The following is a 15,240-nucleotide window of genomic DNA, read 5'->3' as shown; positions in this document are numbered from 1 at the left end:
AATGCATTGGTTTCCCAAACTTTCTTTGTGGGTTATTTTTAGCTTAAAGTAAGTCGCCAATTTTATTAGGCTAAAAATATCAAGTTGATATATAGAAACAAATATTATTTTTGCACTTAGGATTAGATGACTTCAGTTGATTATGTCCTCAAGAGAAATTAATTCAATTCTTCAAATGTAATTGTAAATTTGTACTAATCAGTGTATTTTTAGAATCTGGTTACACCCAATACATTAATAGATTGACCCTGGGTTTCCTATGATGTGTTTGATAAATAGCTTTGATGCTTGCACCTATCAATCATGTGTGAAACTATTAAGTTTTAAAAATTAATATAAAAGAGACCCAAGGGGCAACGTTTTCACGCAGAGGGTGGTACGTGTATGGAATGAGCTGCCAGAGGATGTGGTGGAGGCTGGTACAATTGCAACATTTAAGAGGCATTTGGATGGGTATATGAATAGGAAGGGTTTGGAGGGATATGGGCTGGGTGCTGGCTGGTGGGACTAGATTGGGTTGGAATATCTGGTCGGCATGGACGGGTTGGACCAAAGGGTCTGTTTCCATGCTGCACATCTCTATGACTCTATATGTTAGCCAATAAAAATATAGTCAGATATGTCTATTTGCACTCAGGAAAAAACAGTGAGATCCACCATAAAGCACTATAGCCAGTGTTTTTTTTATGAGTCAGAGTTATACAGCACGGAAACAAACACTTTGGTCCAACTTGGCCATGCCAACCAGTTATCCTAACCAAATCTAGTCCCATTTGCCAGCACTTGGCCCATATGCCTCTAAATCCTTTCTATTCATATACTCATCCAAATGCCTCTTAAATGTTGCAATTGTACCAGTCTCCACCACTTCCTCTGGCAACTTGTTCCATACACGTACCACCCTCTGCGTGAAAAAGTTGCCCCTTAGGTCTCTTTTATAGCTTTCCCCCTCACCCTAAAACTATGCCCTCTCGTTCTGGATACCTCCACTCAAGGGAAAAGACTTTGTCTATTTACCCTATCCATGCCCCTCATGATTATATAAGCCTCTAAAACGGTCACCCCTCAGCCTCCAATGCTCCAGGGAAAACTGGTCCAGCCAATTCAGCCTCTCCCTATAGCTCAATTCCTCCAACGCTGGCAACATCCTTCTAAATCTTTTCTGAACCCTTTCAAGTTTCACAACATCTTTCCGATAGGAAGGAGACCAGAACGGCACACAATATTCCAAAAGTGGACTAACCAATGTCCTGTATAGCTGCAACATGACCTCCCAGCTCCTGTACTCAATACTCTAACCAATAAAGGATACCAAACTCCTTCTTCACTATCCTATCTACCTGCGATTCATCAATCCTCTGTTGCTTTTTCAAAAAATTCAATCAAGTTCACAAGACATGATTTCCCATGCACAAAGCCATGTTGACTATTCCTATCAGTCCTTGCCTTTACAAATGCATGTAAATCCTGTCTCTCAGGATTCCCTCCAACAACCTGCCCAGCACAGACGTCAGGCTCACCGGTCTGTAGTTCCCTAGCTTCTCCTTACCATCTTTCTTAAACAGTGGCACTACGTTAGCCAAGCTCCAGTTTCTGACACCTCACCTGTGACTATTGATGATACAAATATCTCAGCAAGGGGCCCAGCAGTCACTTCCCTAGCTTCCTAAAGAGTTCTAGGGTACACCTGATCAGGTCCTGGGGATTTATCCACTTTTATGCATTTCAAGACATTCAGCACCACCTCCTCTGTAAAATGGAGATTTTTCAATATGTCACCATCTATTTCTCTACATTCTATATCTCCCATGTCCTCTTCCACCGTAACCACGGATGCAAAATACTCGCTTAGTATCTCTCTCATCTTCCTTGGCTCCATACAAAGACTGCCTTGCTGATCTTTGAGGGGCCCTATACTCTCCCTAGTTACCTTTTTGTCCTTCATGTATTTGTAAAAACTGTTTGAATTCTCTAACTCTATTTGCCAAAGCTATCACATGTCCCTTTTTTGTCCTCCTGATTTCCCTCTTAAGTATACACCTACTGACTTTATACTCTAAGGATTCACTCGATTTCTCCAGTCTAAACCGGAGATGTGCTTCTTTGTTTTTCTTAACGAAAGCCTCAATTTCTTCAGTCATCCAACATTCCCTACACCTACCAGCCTTTGCTTTCACCCTAACAGGAATATACTGTCTCCGGACTCTCATGATCTCATTTTTGAAGACTTCCCATTTTCTAGCCGTCCCTTTACCTGCGAACATCTGCCCCTCAAGCACTGCAGATGCTGGAGATCAGAGTCGGACAGTGTGTTGCTGGAAAAGCACAGCCTGTCAGGCAGCATCCAAGGAGCAGGAGAATCAATGTTTCGAGCATAAGCTCTTCATCTTTATTCCAATTTAGAACTTCAACTTTTAGATCTGGTCTATCCTTATCCATCACTATTTTCAAGTGGTAGAATTATGGTCACTGGCCCCAAAGTACTCCCCAGTGACACCTCAGTCATCTACCCTGCCTTATTCCCCAACAGTAGGTCAAGTTTTGCACCTTCTCTCATTAGAAGGTCTCCATACTGAATCAGAAAATTTTATTGTATACACTTAAATTCCTCTCCATCTAAACCCTGAACACATTTTTCTTACAGTAATTGTACTGTACATAATCTTCCTGTTGTTGTAATTATACATATAATGCAGCTATATATTTCTAATTTATTAGTTTGCTGTGAAACATTTTGTTCCCATTCCTCTGCTTTAAATACCATCATATCATGCCATCACCTTCTTTTCAGTCCAAATAGAAAGATGAGCCAGTCTGGATTTCTCCATGGAACCCATTAAATAACAATCTTTGCTTGACCCATTACAAGCCAAACCTAACTGCTGAGTAGAAACCCATTCCCAGTTAGGTTTCCCTTCCTAAGACTAGTCAGACTGTATGAACAGCAATTCTGACAGGGATTCTAAAAATTCACAGTTTGAACTACCAAAGCCAAAACAATGCAAGTACTTCTCACTTTGTGTCTCCATTTACATTAAAAGTGTTCAAAATAACTTGCAATGTCAGTTAAAAATGTTGCCAATTTTTGTGACTGATGATACCAATACTGTGACTAGTGATATTCATGAGATGAATAGTTTAAAACGTTAACGTATTTTTTCAGTAAAGGTTGGTGTAATAGGTTAGCGAGCACCAATAATGAGAAGAGAAAAGTGAACCTTGGCAGCTGCTCTTTAAATACAAGGTTTGACTAGCAGCAGAAGCAAGTTCGAAATGCAAACCAATTTGTTTCCACTTCTAAGCTGGGCTTGTGCTGAATGGTTTAACCCCAGTGGCAATTCCCTGCTGACTGTTCTTTAACTCCAAAGATCCTGATTCATGTTCTAACAAAGCATCTCCTTGACTTTAAAGAATGACCAAAACTTTACCCTGAAATAAAAGTCATGACATTTTGCCTCTTGTGCATAAAAATTATATATTGTAATTAAACTTTAAAATTTTTTGCCATGAGCGCCTCATTCCCTAGCTCTATGATGTGAAATCATTTATGACAGCTTAGATAAATATTAATGCATATCCACATGCATTTGCAGAAGCTGCCATCAATCTAACATTTGATACAAAGGAGATATCCCAAAGTTTGCCACAGGGTGTCCCCCTTGCTTTTTAACCACATCAGAAACTAGTGTTACAATTAAACCTATCTAAAGGAAAGGCTTAGAATTAAGAATTGAAATTAAAGGCTGAAATACAGAAATTAGGATGTTCACTAAAGTTGAAGTGTAATTGCCTACATCAGTATCAAAGCATCTGACAGCTCCAACACATTTTTCAGACTAAACAGCAGTCAGGGCATACAAATTCCAGTAACAGTGTTTTTAAACATTTTACCTGCAAGCTTGCATTGAGAGCTGCTCCATACCCCAAACTAGTAGGTATATTTTTAACTAATGTCGGGCTTCTGAAAATGAAAAGTAAAAAGATGCGTTAAAATTCTAAAAGACTTTCATAAGAAATAAAAATCAGATGATGATTTAACTAGAAAAATGTGAAAAATGTTAAATCAATGTTAATTTAAGAATGTCACAAACATTAAATTCAGATTAAAATGTAGCATTAACAGTAAAACACCACTATTTTTCAGAAGTAGGATCCATAAATTAAAATGACAACATAAATTCAAGCACATTCCCAAAACATTTCAACTTCTATTTTAAAATGCAAAACTTAAGGCATTCAACATTCCAATCGGTTTTTCTCTTCTTTTAAACAGTTGGCTAAACATTCTCTGCATGAGCATTTGAACCTTTTTTAATCGTGATAATTACCGCAGCAAGTGCTGAATATATGAAAAAAATAAACCCCAAAGTACATCATCATCATCAAGATGAATGGGCCAGTTGCCTAACTAAGTGGTTTTTCAGCAAAGAAGTGTTTAGCTTGTCTTAATGCACCTGTGGCCTCTTTAAATTCTTATACATGTCTATTAATTATGCAGCCCAGGAGAAAGAAATATTAACCAATGTAATCATCCTGATAGTGAATTAATTTGCAAAGCAGTATGATAAGCAGGAAAAAGGTCCCAGAGCAAGAAACTCTCATCAATACCCTGACCAGCAAGGTATCTGAGGTCAGTCTGAGTGCAGTGACCATTTCTGAACTCTTCCTTAACAACTGACCAAAAGGAATCAAACCCTAATAAAGCACCTCTGCAAGACATTAGTAGAAAAAGCATCCTGAAATAGAAAGAATAGTCAAACAGCCACCAGTGCAGCACAACAGCCAGCAAAGTAAAGTTTTTATGGCTTAAAAGACAGCAAAAGAGAAGAATACATATTGCAAATCATACCCTGCTGTTGCTAATATCATACAAGCAATATGAATGGAGGCTTGTTAGAACTAAAATACAGATACAGGGAGACCACTAAAGTGAAGCCTTACCTATCAAAATGCATCAAATGTAGGCTCACTTTCATAAGAATTATCACCATCTACTTTAAAGTTTACCCTCCAGCATTCTTGGCCCTTGTGGAAGGTTGCAGCTGGTGTGGGATGTGAGGAATGATGCAACTAGATGTTAGCTACAAAAAATGAACAATACTGAACACATACCCTGTTATCTTTTGTGACCTTCGCTTTTGGTATTCTATTTCGTCCACTGTCCACACTGCCCCTTTAACATTTTCTACTCGAACAAAACACTTGTGCAGACTAAGGTTGTGGCGTACTGCATTCTAAAGCAAATACAAAAGGGGAAAAAAGAGCATTCCAAATTGTGTAATAGTTAAACCAAAGCGCAAATGAATGCCAATTTTACAAGAAAACATGCTGAAATCAAACATCTCTATCTCTGCTAGAACTTTTTATATATCATACTAACAGCAGTTTCCAAATGTTAACCCAAGCATTTGCCAATTACCTTAATGTAAATTACCAAATGCTCTACTTTTATTTAGTATTTTAGTAAAAGGTATTTTTATGTGTATATGAAGGATGAACTTCTGCAACTATAATTCAGCATTTAAACTTTTTAAAATGTCTATACTCTTCAGATATTAGAAAACCCACGACCATAAATATAAAAATTAGTTTTCTTTTTGGATTGAGTGTAAGCTCTGTACTTTGAACAGCAGCATGAATAGCAAAACTGTGCACCAATATCTGCCATTTGAACTGTCTGTGATAACAAAGCTCTCAAAGCTATTTTAATAATAGCTATGTCAGAACCTTCTTTAGCTGCTGCTGGTCTAAATTGCAATATCTGTACAAATTACAGTATCTTTGAAAATGCCAGTACAATTAGGTCAGGTCTGTTGTGTCCCTGATCAGCTCTTGGGGAGGTGAGGGGCTGGAGGAGGTGGTGGTGAGGACTGTGGGGTGGGGGGGGGGGGGGTGTTGGTGATGGTAGTGGTTGGTGTAGTTAGAGATGATTGCACAGTCCACTGAAATAACCTGAATAGCCTATCTTCCTCCTGTAGTATGAAATGCAAGCAAAACAACTTACATTGCCACTGCCACACATGTTAGTGCCAAACAAAGAGCAATGCAAAAATAAGTTTCAAAATGCTCTTTTTGCTTTATAATAATCAAGTGACAGAGTTTTTTGTTGTACAAATTAACCGACATTTTACGTAAATCCTAAACAGTTCAATACAATACAGAAGCTTCAAATAATAAGAGGCTTGCATTAAATAATTTAATGTTAATTATTTCTTTTGTGATAAATCTTATGTAAAAATACTCAAGCTGACTTGCTAATTTCCGATTTCCAAATGTGTTAAACATAGTGCTTTGATTTATATAAAGCTCACATCTTGCCTAAGATCATATGAGCTCTACATAAGAAAAAAAAAGAGTAATTATTTGTAAACATATTTTATTACTTCTATTACATTTGATGGAATAACTAATGTGCAGCTTTTCACAAGATGACGACAATTCTAAGCAGTGTTGGCCATGACTGTTGTTCTAATGCTACAATTAATAATTTGAGACCAACAAATATGATCAGCCTGTTGAGATTGTGCATAATTTTTTTCTCATTTTTTTGTGCTTTGGGTTTGCTTTGAGAAAAGGGTCCTATGTAAAAAAAAAAGGCATAAGCAGATCTTGCATCTGACCTGAAATCCATGGATTTGATTGATCTTAATGCCCATGGCTCTGAATATGATAATTTTAATATTAATGAGCAAATGAGCAGTTTTATTATGCATGCGATATAGTTAGAACTAATAAGCTGTTCAGAATGAGTTTCACTGGATTCCCGAGCTGCAGTGATGAGACCAAGCTGAGATATTAAATCATCTTTCATTTCTGCATTTCCCTCTAGTAAACCAAAGGACAAAACAATCACTAAGTGTTACTGTAATGTATAATATGCCAAATCAGAAATAAAAAGTATGAACATTTTAAAAATCATAAATGCAAAATGATTAAACTGTATGTTCCTTTATATTTCTTTAAATCATAACCCATATATATAGTGATTGCATTTGGTTAAAACTCCGTAAAATAACTAATAATTAAAAACAAAATACACAGCATAATTTGGAAATTGGAAGAGCTATTAGTCTTTGCAGACATATAGGTCTCTGATGGTCTTTCAGAATAATCTGCATTCCAAATCCAAATTAATTCAGTTCAGTAAATCTGGTACTCAAAATGTTTAATATGCTGATGAGCACAGAAAAAAAAAATGCTTGTAATGTAGATCTGGCTTTACCATGTCTATTCTTCACCACTACAAACATTTCCACTGATTATGCCAAAAGACTTGTGGCTAATTGCTGTTCCATTCAGTTTTAAAATGAAACAATAAAGTGCATTCAGGATGTACTGACTGTCTTTATCTGCTGAGCTACTCCTTTTTCAAGAGAAAAATACAGGGGAAAAAAGGATACTGAGAGCACCCAATTTTGCTTCTTGTAAGTGCAAGATAATGGATTTGTTTAGACAGGGATATGAATGAATTCTTTGTCTCAGTAAATAAACTGTGTTTCTGTTCTGACAGGATAATATTCACTTACTTTCCTTTAGTTCCAGCTGAGTGACCACAGCCCTGACTCCTGTGGCAGCTTCAGTCTGTGTGATGAGGTATGATGTGTACAAAAGGCACCGACCAAGACAAAACCTACAGCCTCCATTTGTTGCACAAGGCAAACAGCCATTTTTCAAACTAATTAGCCAATAATATGTGAAAGTAAAAAGTAATACGGTGCTACTAACAAAGGTGTTGATGATTGAGTGCTCACACTGTAATTAGTGTGTCAGGCCCTCACATCTCCACCAAGGCGAAGCTATTAATTGCACCAAATTAGAAAACGATATCAGAGGCAAAATTATTCTTTCTACTTGTCATTTTGAAAAAGGGAATTCATTCTATTCAACAGCCGATTTTAAAAAGAGGGAAGGCTGATACCAATCTGTTTGTGTCAAGTAAATAAATGTCTTCAGTCCTGTCGGCAGGTACTTTGCCATGCTACTATAAAGTGCAGGTTATGGAGTTACCTTCCAAGTTGCAGCATTACGCCTGAAATAGGCAAATGTCCGTGTAAACCAGTTGTAGATTTCATTAAGTGTTAACTGCCTGTCAGATGATTCAATGATAGCCTGAAATAAAAGGGACAAAATGACATTAATAGCTGTTTGGTAACTAAACAGGTTGACACTTTCTCAGGAAACATTAATTGAGGCAGTAATTAATTATAACCTAATCAGGCAATGTTAATTTATTTTCTACTCACCTGCCTTATGAGTGTTGCATAAGTAAATGGAGGTCTGACATCTGCAGTCTTATAAAACTCATAGTTTGGGGCAATCTCTGTAAGAGTGAATGGTGAATGTCAAGTAAACATTGTAATTTCCTACACTGAAAAATTGACAAGTTAAAACCATGTTCAAATTATTAATAATGAGACTTGCTATAGAAAAAGGAAAACAAATTATTTTGTATCATGTACACCCGTAACAAGTAATAAACAACACACTGCCCCTTTTTCTCCTTCTTTCAATTAAGCACCTCCCTCCTCATCGTCCATCTGAGAAACTGCTTGAGAGAATATATCCTCATCCAACCAGAAGCATGGGATGATTGGATTTTCTTGACAGCCATCATACATGCCATTCTGATCAAATGATAGGAGAAGGGACTTAAGTCACTATCTTTGCATCATTTCTGAGAACGGTATCAGCCCAGAATTTGGTTTAAAGCAGGGTTCAATCCCAGTACAATACATGATGCTGCTCCAATGAGCCTAACCACAGAACAAAGACTTCTTTTGTTTATTCCCACTGAGCTGTGAGTGGCTGTCGCACTCCCAGAGACAGGTTGATGGCTGCAGTGGTGTCACTCATTCAACCTGATCAGATAGGGTGGCTAAGGGGCTCAGGTCAGCCTGGGGAACAGAGGGGAAAGAGTAAGTGATGACTGGCAGTGGCATGCAAATTTAACTTGAAGCTGAAAGCATTTCTGCTTAGGCCAGCTACATAAGAATTTCATATTTCAGGTGGTGATCATTAAGGGAAGTAGTTTGGCTGAAAATCAGTTGGAAACAAAATGACCCCAGTATGTCCCAGACATGCTATGCACATGTACAATCAAATTTTGCAAAGATGACCTTCCTCCAACAAACAAGGCCCTCTATTTGCATATGCCTGCTTCAGGTAACATGGCGGATACTTCACTTTCAATGTCAAATAAGAGTACATGATGCCTGCCATATTGGATTATAGGCACTGGTTTTATGTCGACATAAATGGATCCAGCAACCTTTAGTTTGTAAGTCATAGCATTTGTGCAATTGGTCAATGTGTGCATTCAGCTAGCTCAACTGAAAACCTGCTCCGTGCATCAGTTAGTTGAATTTTAACTGTTAAGCAATGCTGGGATTTGAACTCTCAACTACCCGGTTAGGAGCCAATTGCTCATCCACTTGAGCTACTGGATGAAAAATATTTTTCGGCCTGTGCCAGAAATATTGATAAAATGGTCATTGTCTAGTCTCATACAATTATCGCATTACACTTCATTATGTGTTCAGAATTAAAGCCTAAGAATATCAAACAGCACAGGGGACGAAAACATGATTTTAAGACTGGATTTATCTGAGACTTGGTGAATTATTAAATTTCAACAAACACAGAATTTTGATGATGTATATTATTTTATTTGGATATATAATCTAGTTGGTTTTTTACTTAAAAATGTAAATACTACTATCTGCACCATATCTAACATAAAAGTTATAGCTTTACTTTTTAAAATGTATTGTAATATTCATAACATTATTTTCTTCTGCCAGCTTAACCCTAGATATGAGAAATTTTCTTTCCCCCAAATAAAAGTGATTTCAGATCATTTTACGGATGGGGAATTCCTGGAACACTAAAACATGTAAAAAGTGTTGTTTAAGTTCAATCCATTCTGGGCAACAAAGGAGATGTTATTTCTTTCTATAATCTTCAAAACAGAGAGAATTTGAAACCAAAAATAATTAATGTTATTTGTCAGACAAAAAGTCAGTTTACTACTAGAGCTCCTTAGAATCCTACCTGATGAAATGGGAATGTTGTACTTATCACCATGTCGTCTTCGAATTGGTCCCACATTGTGCACGTTGGCTGGAGTGATTACGGAGGGTCCTTGCGTGACAGGGGTGACTGGGGCTGTTGGTGTGGTGGGAGTCTGAGGTAAGCTCTGTGGGGAAGTCTCTGAAATGTTCTTAGACATTGTGACACTCGACACCAGATTCAGCTGAGGAGGCCCAGGAGGAGGAGCGGGAAAAGGCAGAGACAGGAGAAAGAAGGCTTTAAAAGGTTTGACAAATGAGAGTGGATTCACTTCTACAGCTGTGTTGCCACTAATAAGCAGCAAAGGAAGCAGCCAATCTCAACTAATTACAGGATGAAATTGTATCATAAGAACTCTAATTAGAGGATGCTGTTAGAGATTATCTAATGATCTGATCCAACATTACTCAGGCCCAACTCATTTTAGTCTACCCCAACTCTGTAAGAACTGTCTCTCCCATAATAAAAGCTGCTAGCAAATGTTCCATATATGCATCTGTCTATTCTTAAAGGTTGAAAAACAAGGCAGAATATCAAAGGGATCTAGCTACTGCAATGGGACTGGAGTCTGCTGCTGTTACTCCACTGCTGCTGCAGATTTTGCACAGTTCCAAATCTCAGCTGAGAGGCTCCAGCCAGCTGGAAAATTTTACACTGACCTTTACTCTCACTGCTAATTTGGTGGAATGGTAATGACATTACTACATATTCAAACAAAATTGTCTTAATTGCAAATTAGCCAGAGGAGACTGAAATTTTTCAAATTAAATATGATTGTAAATGGAGAGGGGAATGGAATTTCTTCACTAACAATCATTTGTGGCATGTGTTAACAAATATAATGAAATGTCAAGTTTGCCAATTCCTCTGGAAGTATCATTTTCAATTTATGATTACAGTGTCAGTTATTGCTGATGTACCCTGGAATGTGGATGTCAGGGAAGAAAAAGGAGAAAAAGTGAAAATGAATGCAAGCGATTTAACAGTATGCCCTTCAAATATTCCCCTCAATAAAACTCCGCTAGTCATTATTGAAACACTCTCACATCACCTCTTTTATATTTACCACACATCCATCGTCATAAATTGCATCTAATTAACAAAATTTACACCCATCTACTGTGAAAAGATTTCTGCCAAATTCTTAAGTGATGCTCCTAATAGCTAATTTGTAGTCATTTTCAATCTATTCTGAAGGGTAATTTCTTGATCTGGGAAAACTGCAATGTTATCTTGTCGCAGCACAAAACTAGAAAATCAGGAATTGTGCAGGAAATTGCCACTGACTAAGTAATTCAGGCACATCTGTCGTTCCAAATGTTATGTATTCATCTATAGATAAACACCTTTTTCATTTGGAGAAAATTATGCATTTAACATTGATTGATCTTACTTTGTGGATTTGTTTTACATGTTTAGAGTGTAGAAAAATTTGTTAAAGAAACAAAAATTAACATATGCCAGCTAATTGTTCTGCATTCTTGGGCAGCAGCCAGGAGAAGCTCACTGGCAGTCTAATAACAACGCTTGGCACCCTGAAGGCATTCCCAAGTGCATCTGTTCCCAATAAACCTCAAACTGTTTTATTCTACTGTTACTCATAGCCTGCAGATTGATGCAAGCAATGCAGTTACATTTATACATAAATTTGGTTGCAATTCTATTACCATAACTAACCTGATAAACAAATGCTACTAAATATTAAAAAAAATTAGCTATGTCCAAATTTTCTAAATACTATTTACAACGCATTTTAAAATGATACATTTCTGAAAATAATTCTTGCATTAATCTCTCTAATAACTATGATAGTAAAGTTGACTGTAAATATATTTCCTAATGGACTTGTTAAATGACATGTCTTCACTAGATTAAAAAACGAATCCAAACTTAGCTCAAAAAAGAAATGTGATTTTCCAAACTAAAAGGACATCATTAAATACACCAAAAATAATCTCTAGTTATAAAACTTCATAAAATCACTATCATTAAATCTGTGACTTATATACTGTATCTGATTATTATGTTTACAGGATTATGATAATTTATTTTATCACAGAGTAATAACAAGCAGAACATGTTTGCAGGAAGGCAGTCATGTTCTGATAAAATGGAATTTATTAAAGATAAATAAGGAAAAGCATGTAAAAGCTGGGATGAGCACTTAGCTACCTCTACTCATCTGAATATATTCAAGGTTGGGTGAAACTCATTATTCAGGACTTGCAGCCTTGATAACTTTGATTTTCATCCATCCGTAGCATGGCCAAAAGGTACCATTTAATGAAGTACCATCCAGAGAGTAAATGGGGTCATATAATAGACAGTGCGGTTGCACCTTGTGTTCATGTACTGATAGCTGTTAAGGGTGCGGTGATGAACCAACAGAGCTCATTTCGCCTTGGTAATAAATTCATACTATTAATATTTATCAAATGTGTGGGCTGTCTCAACTGAGCCACTGCATATGAGGACATAAATCAGGACTATCATATCAATTATGGAGCTCTTTTTGTGCAGTATATAAATTTTAGAGATCTTTTTGTATACTGTTCTATTCTTCAACCACTTAAAGGCTAACAGTGCTATACATTCTGGAAAGCACAAGTGTCCAGTGGGAAGAGGAAACGACTGTAGTTTCAGTTCAACTTGCTCATCTAAAGATTCCCTATTAATTACCCATCATCAAATGCAATTAGTAGTTCTTTCATGTGTAGTTTATGTAATGTAATACTTCAGTTACATTATTCAAGTTCAGTTTTGGATTATAGGCTGAAGATCCTTTATTAGTGTGGATGTTACCACACTGCTGGACTTTTACAAATTTACTGATTGAATAATTTATTTATAAAGAATGAGCTGCAGATTCCTGATGGATTTAGTGGATAAGTATTTTATCTCCAGCTTTTCTATCATATGGAATGCAATATGTAAGAAGAAGTGATAAGGGTATTATTCATTTAAAATAAATAAAAGTGTTCAAATTAACTTGTTCTGAAATCAGATTAGTACTATTTTTAATTGAACTGCACCAAAATTCTTATTAATAAAAGATTACAAATTGTGACAAAAATATTTAAAATACTGTGTGACTTGGTAGTTCTGTAGCTGAGTGTTCAACCCTCAACCAGAAGGTCATAACTCGGAGTCCCTGAGATAGCTGTCACTCTTTTCCTGAGATATTACCAGTTTTCAACTGGGCTACATGATGCAGCAACATAGTACAAAAGCAATGTGTTTTATATCAGTCAGAGGAGGGGTGGCACTGCCTAGTTGCCTTGTGTGAATTGCATCCCCTCTTAGTCAATTAGAAAGCACTACTTTTATTTGGTCATGAAGTAGTCCATACTTCAGAGTAACTCTGTCCTCAAGATGGAGAAGTAACATTGGATAGCATTCTGCAAGGAACAAATCAGGCATGGGAGAAAGTATGTAAAAAAAGGTAAGTTTAGCAGGGCTGATTCAGTTTCAGTAAAGGAATTGTAACAAAGTGATCAAGTGAGTTTATCTTGTCACTCATTCAACACTTATTTCTAATAGATTGAATGGCCAGTTTTGTCAAGCCAGTTCCACCATATAGTTTATAATGTCAATGTTGAATGTCCAGAGAGTTTTAAAATGGTAATTGAATATCATTGAAAGTAGTGGTGCATTTCAAAGTTTTAACATCACACTGTTTAGTGAATTACATTTTAGCTTTATCATTTCAAATGACTCACAGAGAAAGCATAACAGTGATATAACTTTTACTAAATGTCTCTCTGAAATTTTTTTTACAAATTAGGTTCATTAAAACTGAAATTCCATGTCAAACATACTTACAGTTTACACCAGTTTTTTTGATTAAATGTTTTGGGTACTATTTTGATAGACAGTAAATTCTAATCCTTCACCTGAAAGTAACTCCCATTCAATGCTTTGTCAGTAATGACATAGCTATATAGCAGTGCAATTGATGCCCAATAAAATTCTCTTCGCTGGCAAAGTGTATTTGTAAATCCATCAAAATAAAATGTTCTAACATTTCAACAGTCATTTCAAGTCAGTTATTTTTCACAAGTGAAGTATATTACTTTGTCAGTGTAGAATGCAGAATGTCTATTTTAGTTGAACAAAAAGCTATCTGCTAACATTTTTCATAGCTACACTTAATTCTTAGGTATTGGCATAACCATTTTATACGGAAACTGTCAAGACAATTGTTTATTTCTATGATACACAGTATTCATTATACAGGATGGCCCCTATTTAATCCATGGCTTAATATTAAACTTACAGGTTTCGGACATGGCTTAGGATCGGATGGTCTCATATGAAGGTGTGTCATCATTGCCTGAAGGCGTTCACGTTCTTTAGAAAGCTATGATTGAACAAAGAGAAAATAAATCTCTTGCAAAATACATTTAAAATGACTGTGCTAGAATAGGTTTTTGTTCTCAAATTCATTGTAGGATCAACCTGTTTCTGTAGACTTTACTTCAAGGAGAAACCAGCTTCTTAAGAAGTACCCATCATTTGGAAGTCTCCCTTGTGTTCAAAGGTCATGGAAAAACAAATAACACTTCATCTTTTTGTCAATAGGAGTATTTGGATCATAGCTATTGTGACAGTAACAAGTTACTAAGAACACAAATAAGTGGGCCCTTGGTGTCCTGATAAAACTCCCATGGATTCTGTTAGGAATGGACTAATGCCAGCAGCTGCGAAGAGGTGAAGCCTTCTCAAAGCACTATGCCTGCCAGGGTCATCTGCACACTTCAACCTTTCTCTCTGTGGTCCAGTTACTGTCCCCAGCAATCTGCCATCATCAATCTAATTCAATAGAGTGACAGAGACCAGGCAATGCGAAATACTGATCATCATCACAGATGTGTCTAAGTCCACACTGCACAGATTCTCATTACTGTTGATGAACTTCACTTCTACAGATTGTTTCTGTAAGTCAGACAGCCAGGGGAAACCTATTAATTGGTGACTTTGAAAGGAAGATCATTGGGTGATAAACGTTTCCATCTTTTTGAAAATTGTACGCTAGACAGCTATTTATAATTGCTTCATCTTAAACCCTAAAATCAAATACTTAGCAGATATCCCTACTTGTGAATTCAACTGTTTATAGATTGTCTTTAATTTTTAAAAGATAAAAACTTTATAGGTGTGCCATTTTATTGA

The 15,240-nt window shown here is 36.5% G+C and overlaps 1 protein-coding gene across 12 annotated transcripts in view; it reads right to left on the bottom strand.

Annotated features, from left to right (window-relative positions):
* foxp2 (forkhead box P2) overlaps positions 1–15,240 on the bottom strand; it is a 789,456-nt gene that overhangs the window by 30,192 nt on the left and 744,024 nt on the right. For all 12 annotated transcript variants that reach the window (XM_043709540.1, XM_043709542.1, XM_043709544.1 and 9 more), the window contains 6 exons: positions 14,345–14,428; positions 10,051–10,252; positions 8,244–8,320; positions 8,008–8,109; positions 5,113–5,234; positions 3,892–3,961 (listed from right to left, as the gene is read on the bottom strand). In XM_043709540.1, the coding sequence (XP_043565475.1) occupies positions 3,892–3,961; positions 5,113–5,234; positions 8,008–8,109; positions 8,244–8,320; positions 10,051–10,252; positions 14,345–14,428 (657 nt within the window). The remainder of the gene's footprint in view (positions 1–3,891; positions 3,962–5,112; positions 5,235–8,007; positions 8,110–8,243; positions 8,321–10,050; positions 10,253–14,344; positions 14,429–15,240) is intronic.

Source organism: Chiloscyllium plagiosum, chromosome 19, assembly GCF_004010195.1.
Source record: "Chiloscyllium plagiosum isolate BGI_BamShark_2017 chromosome 19, ASM401019v2, whole genome shotgun sequence".
Taxonomy (NCBI): Eukaryota; Metazoa; Chordata; class Chondrichthyes; order Orectolobiformes; family Hemiscylliidae; genus Chiloscyllium; species Chiloscyllium plagiosum.
Note: the sequence above shows the minus strand (reverse complement) of the source record. Positions and strands in the feature narration are given on the sequence as shown.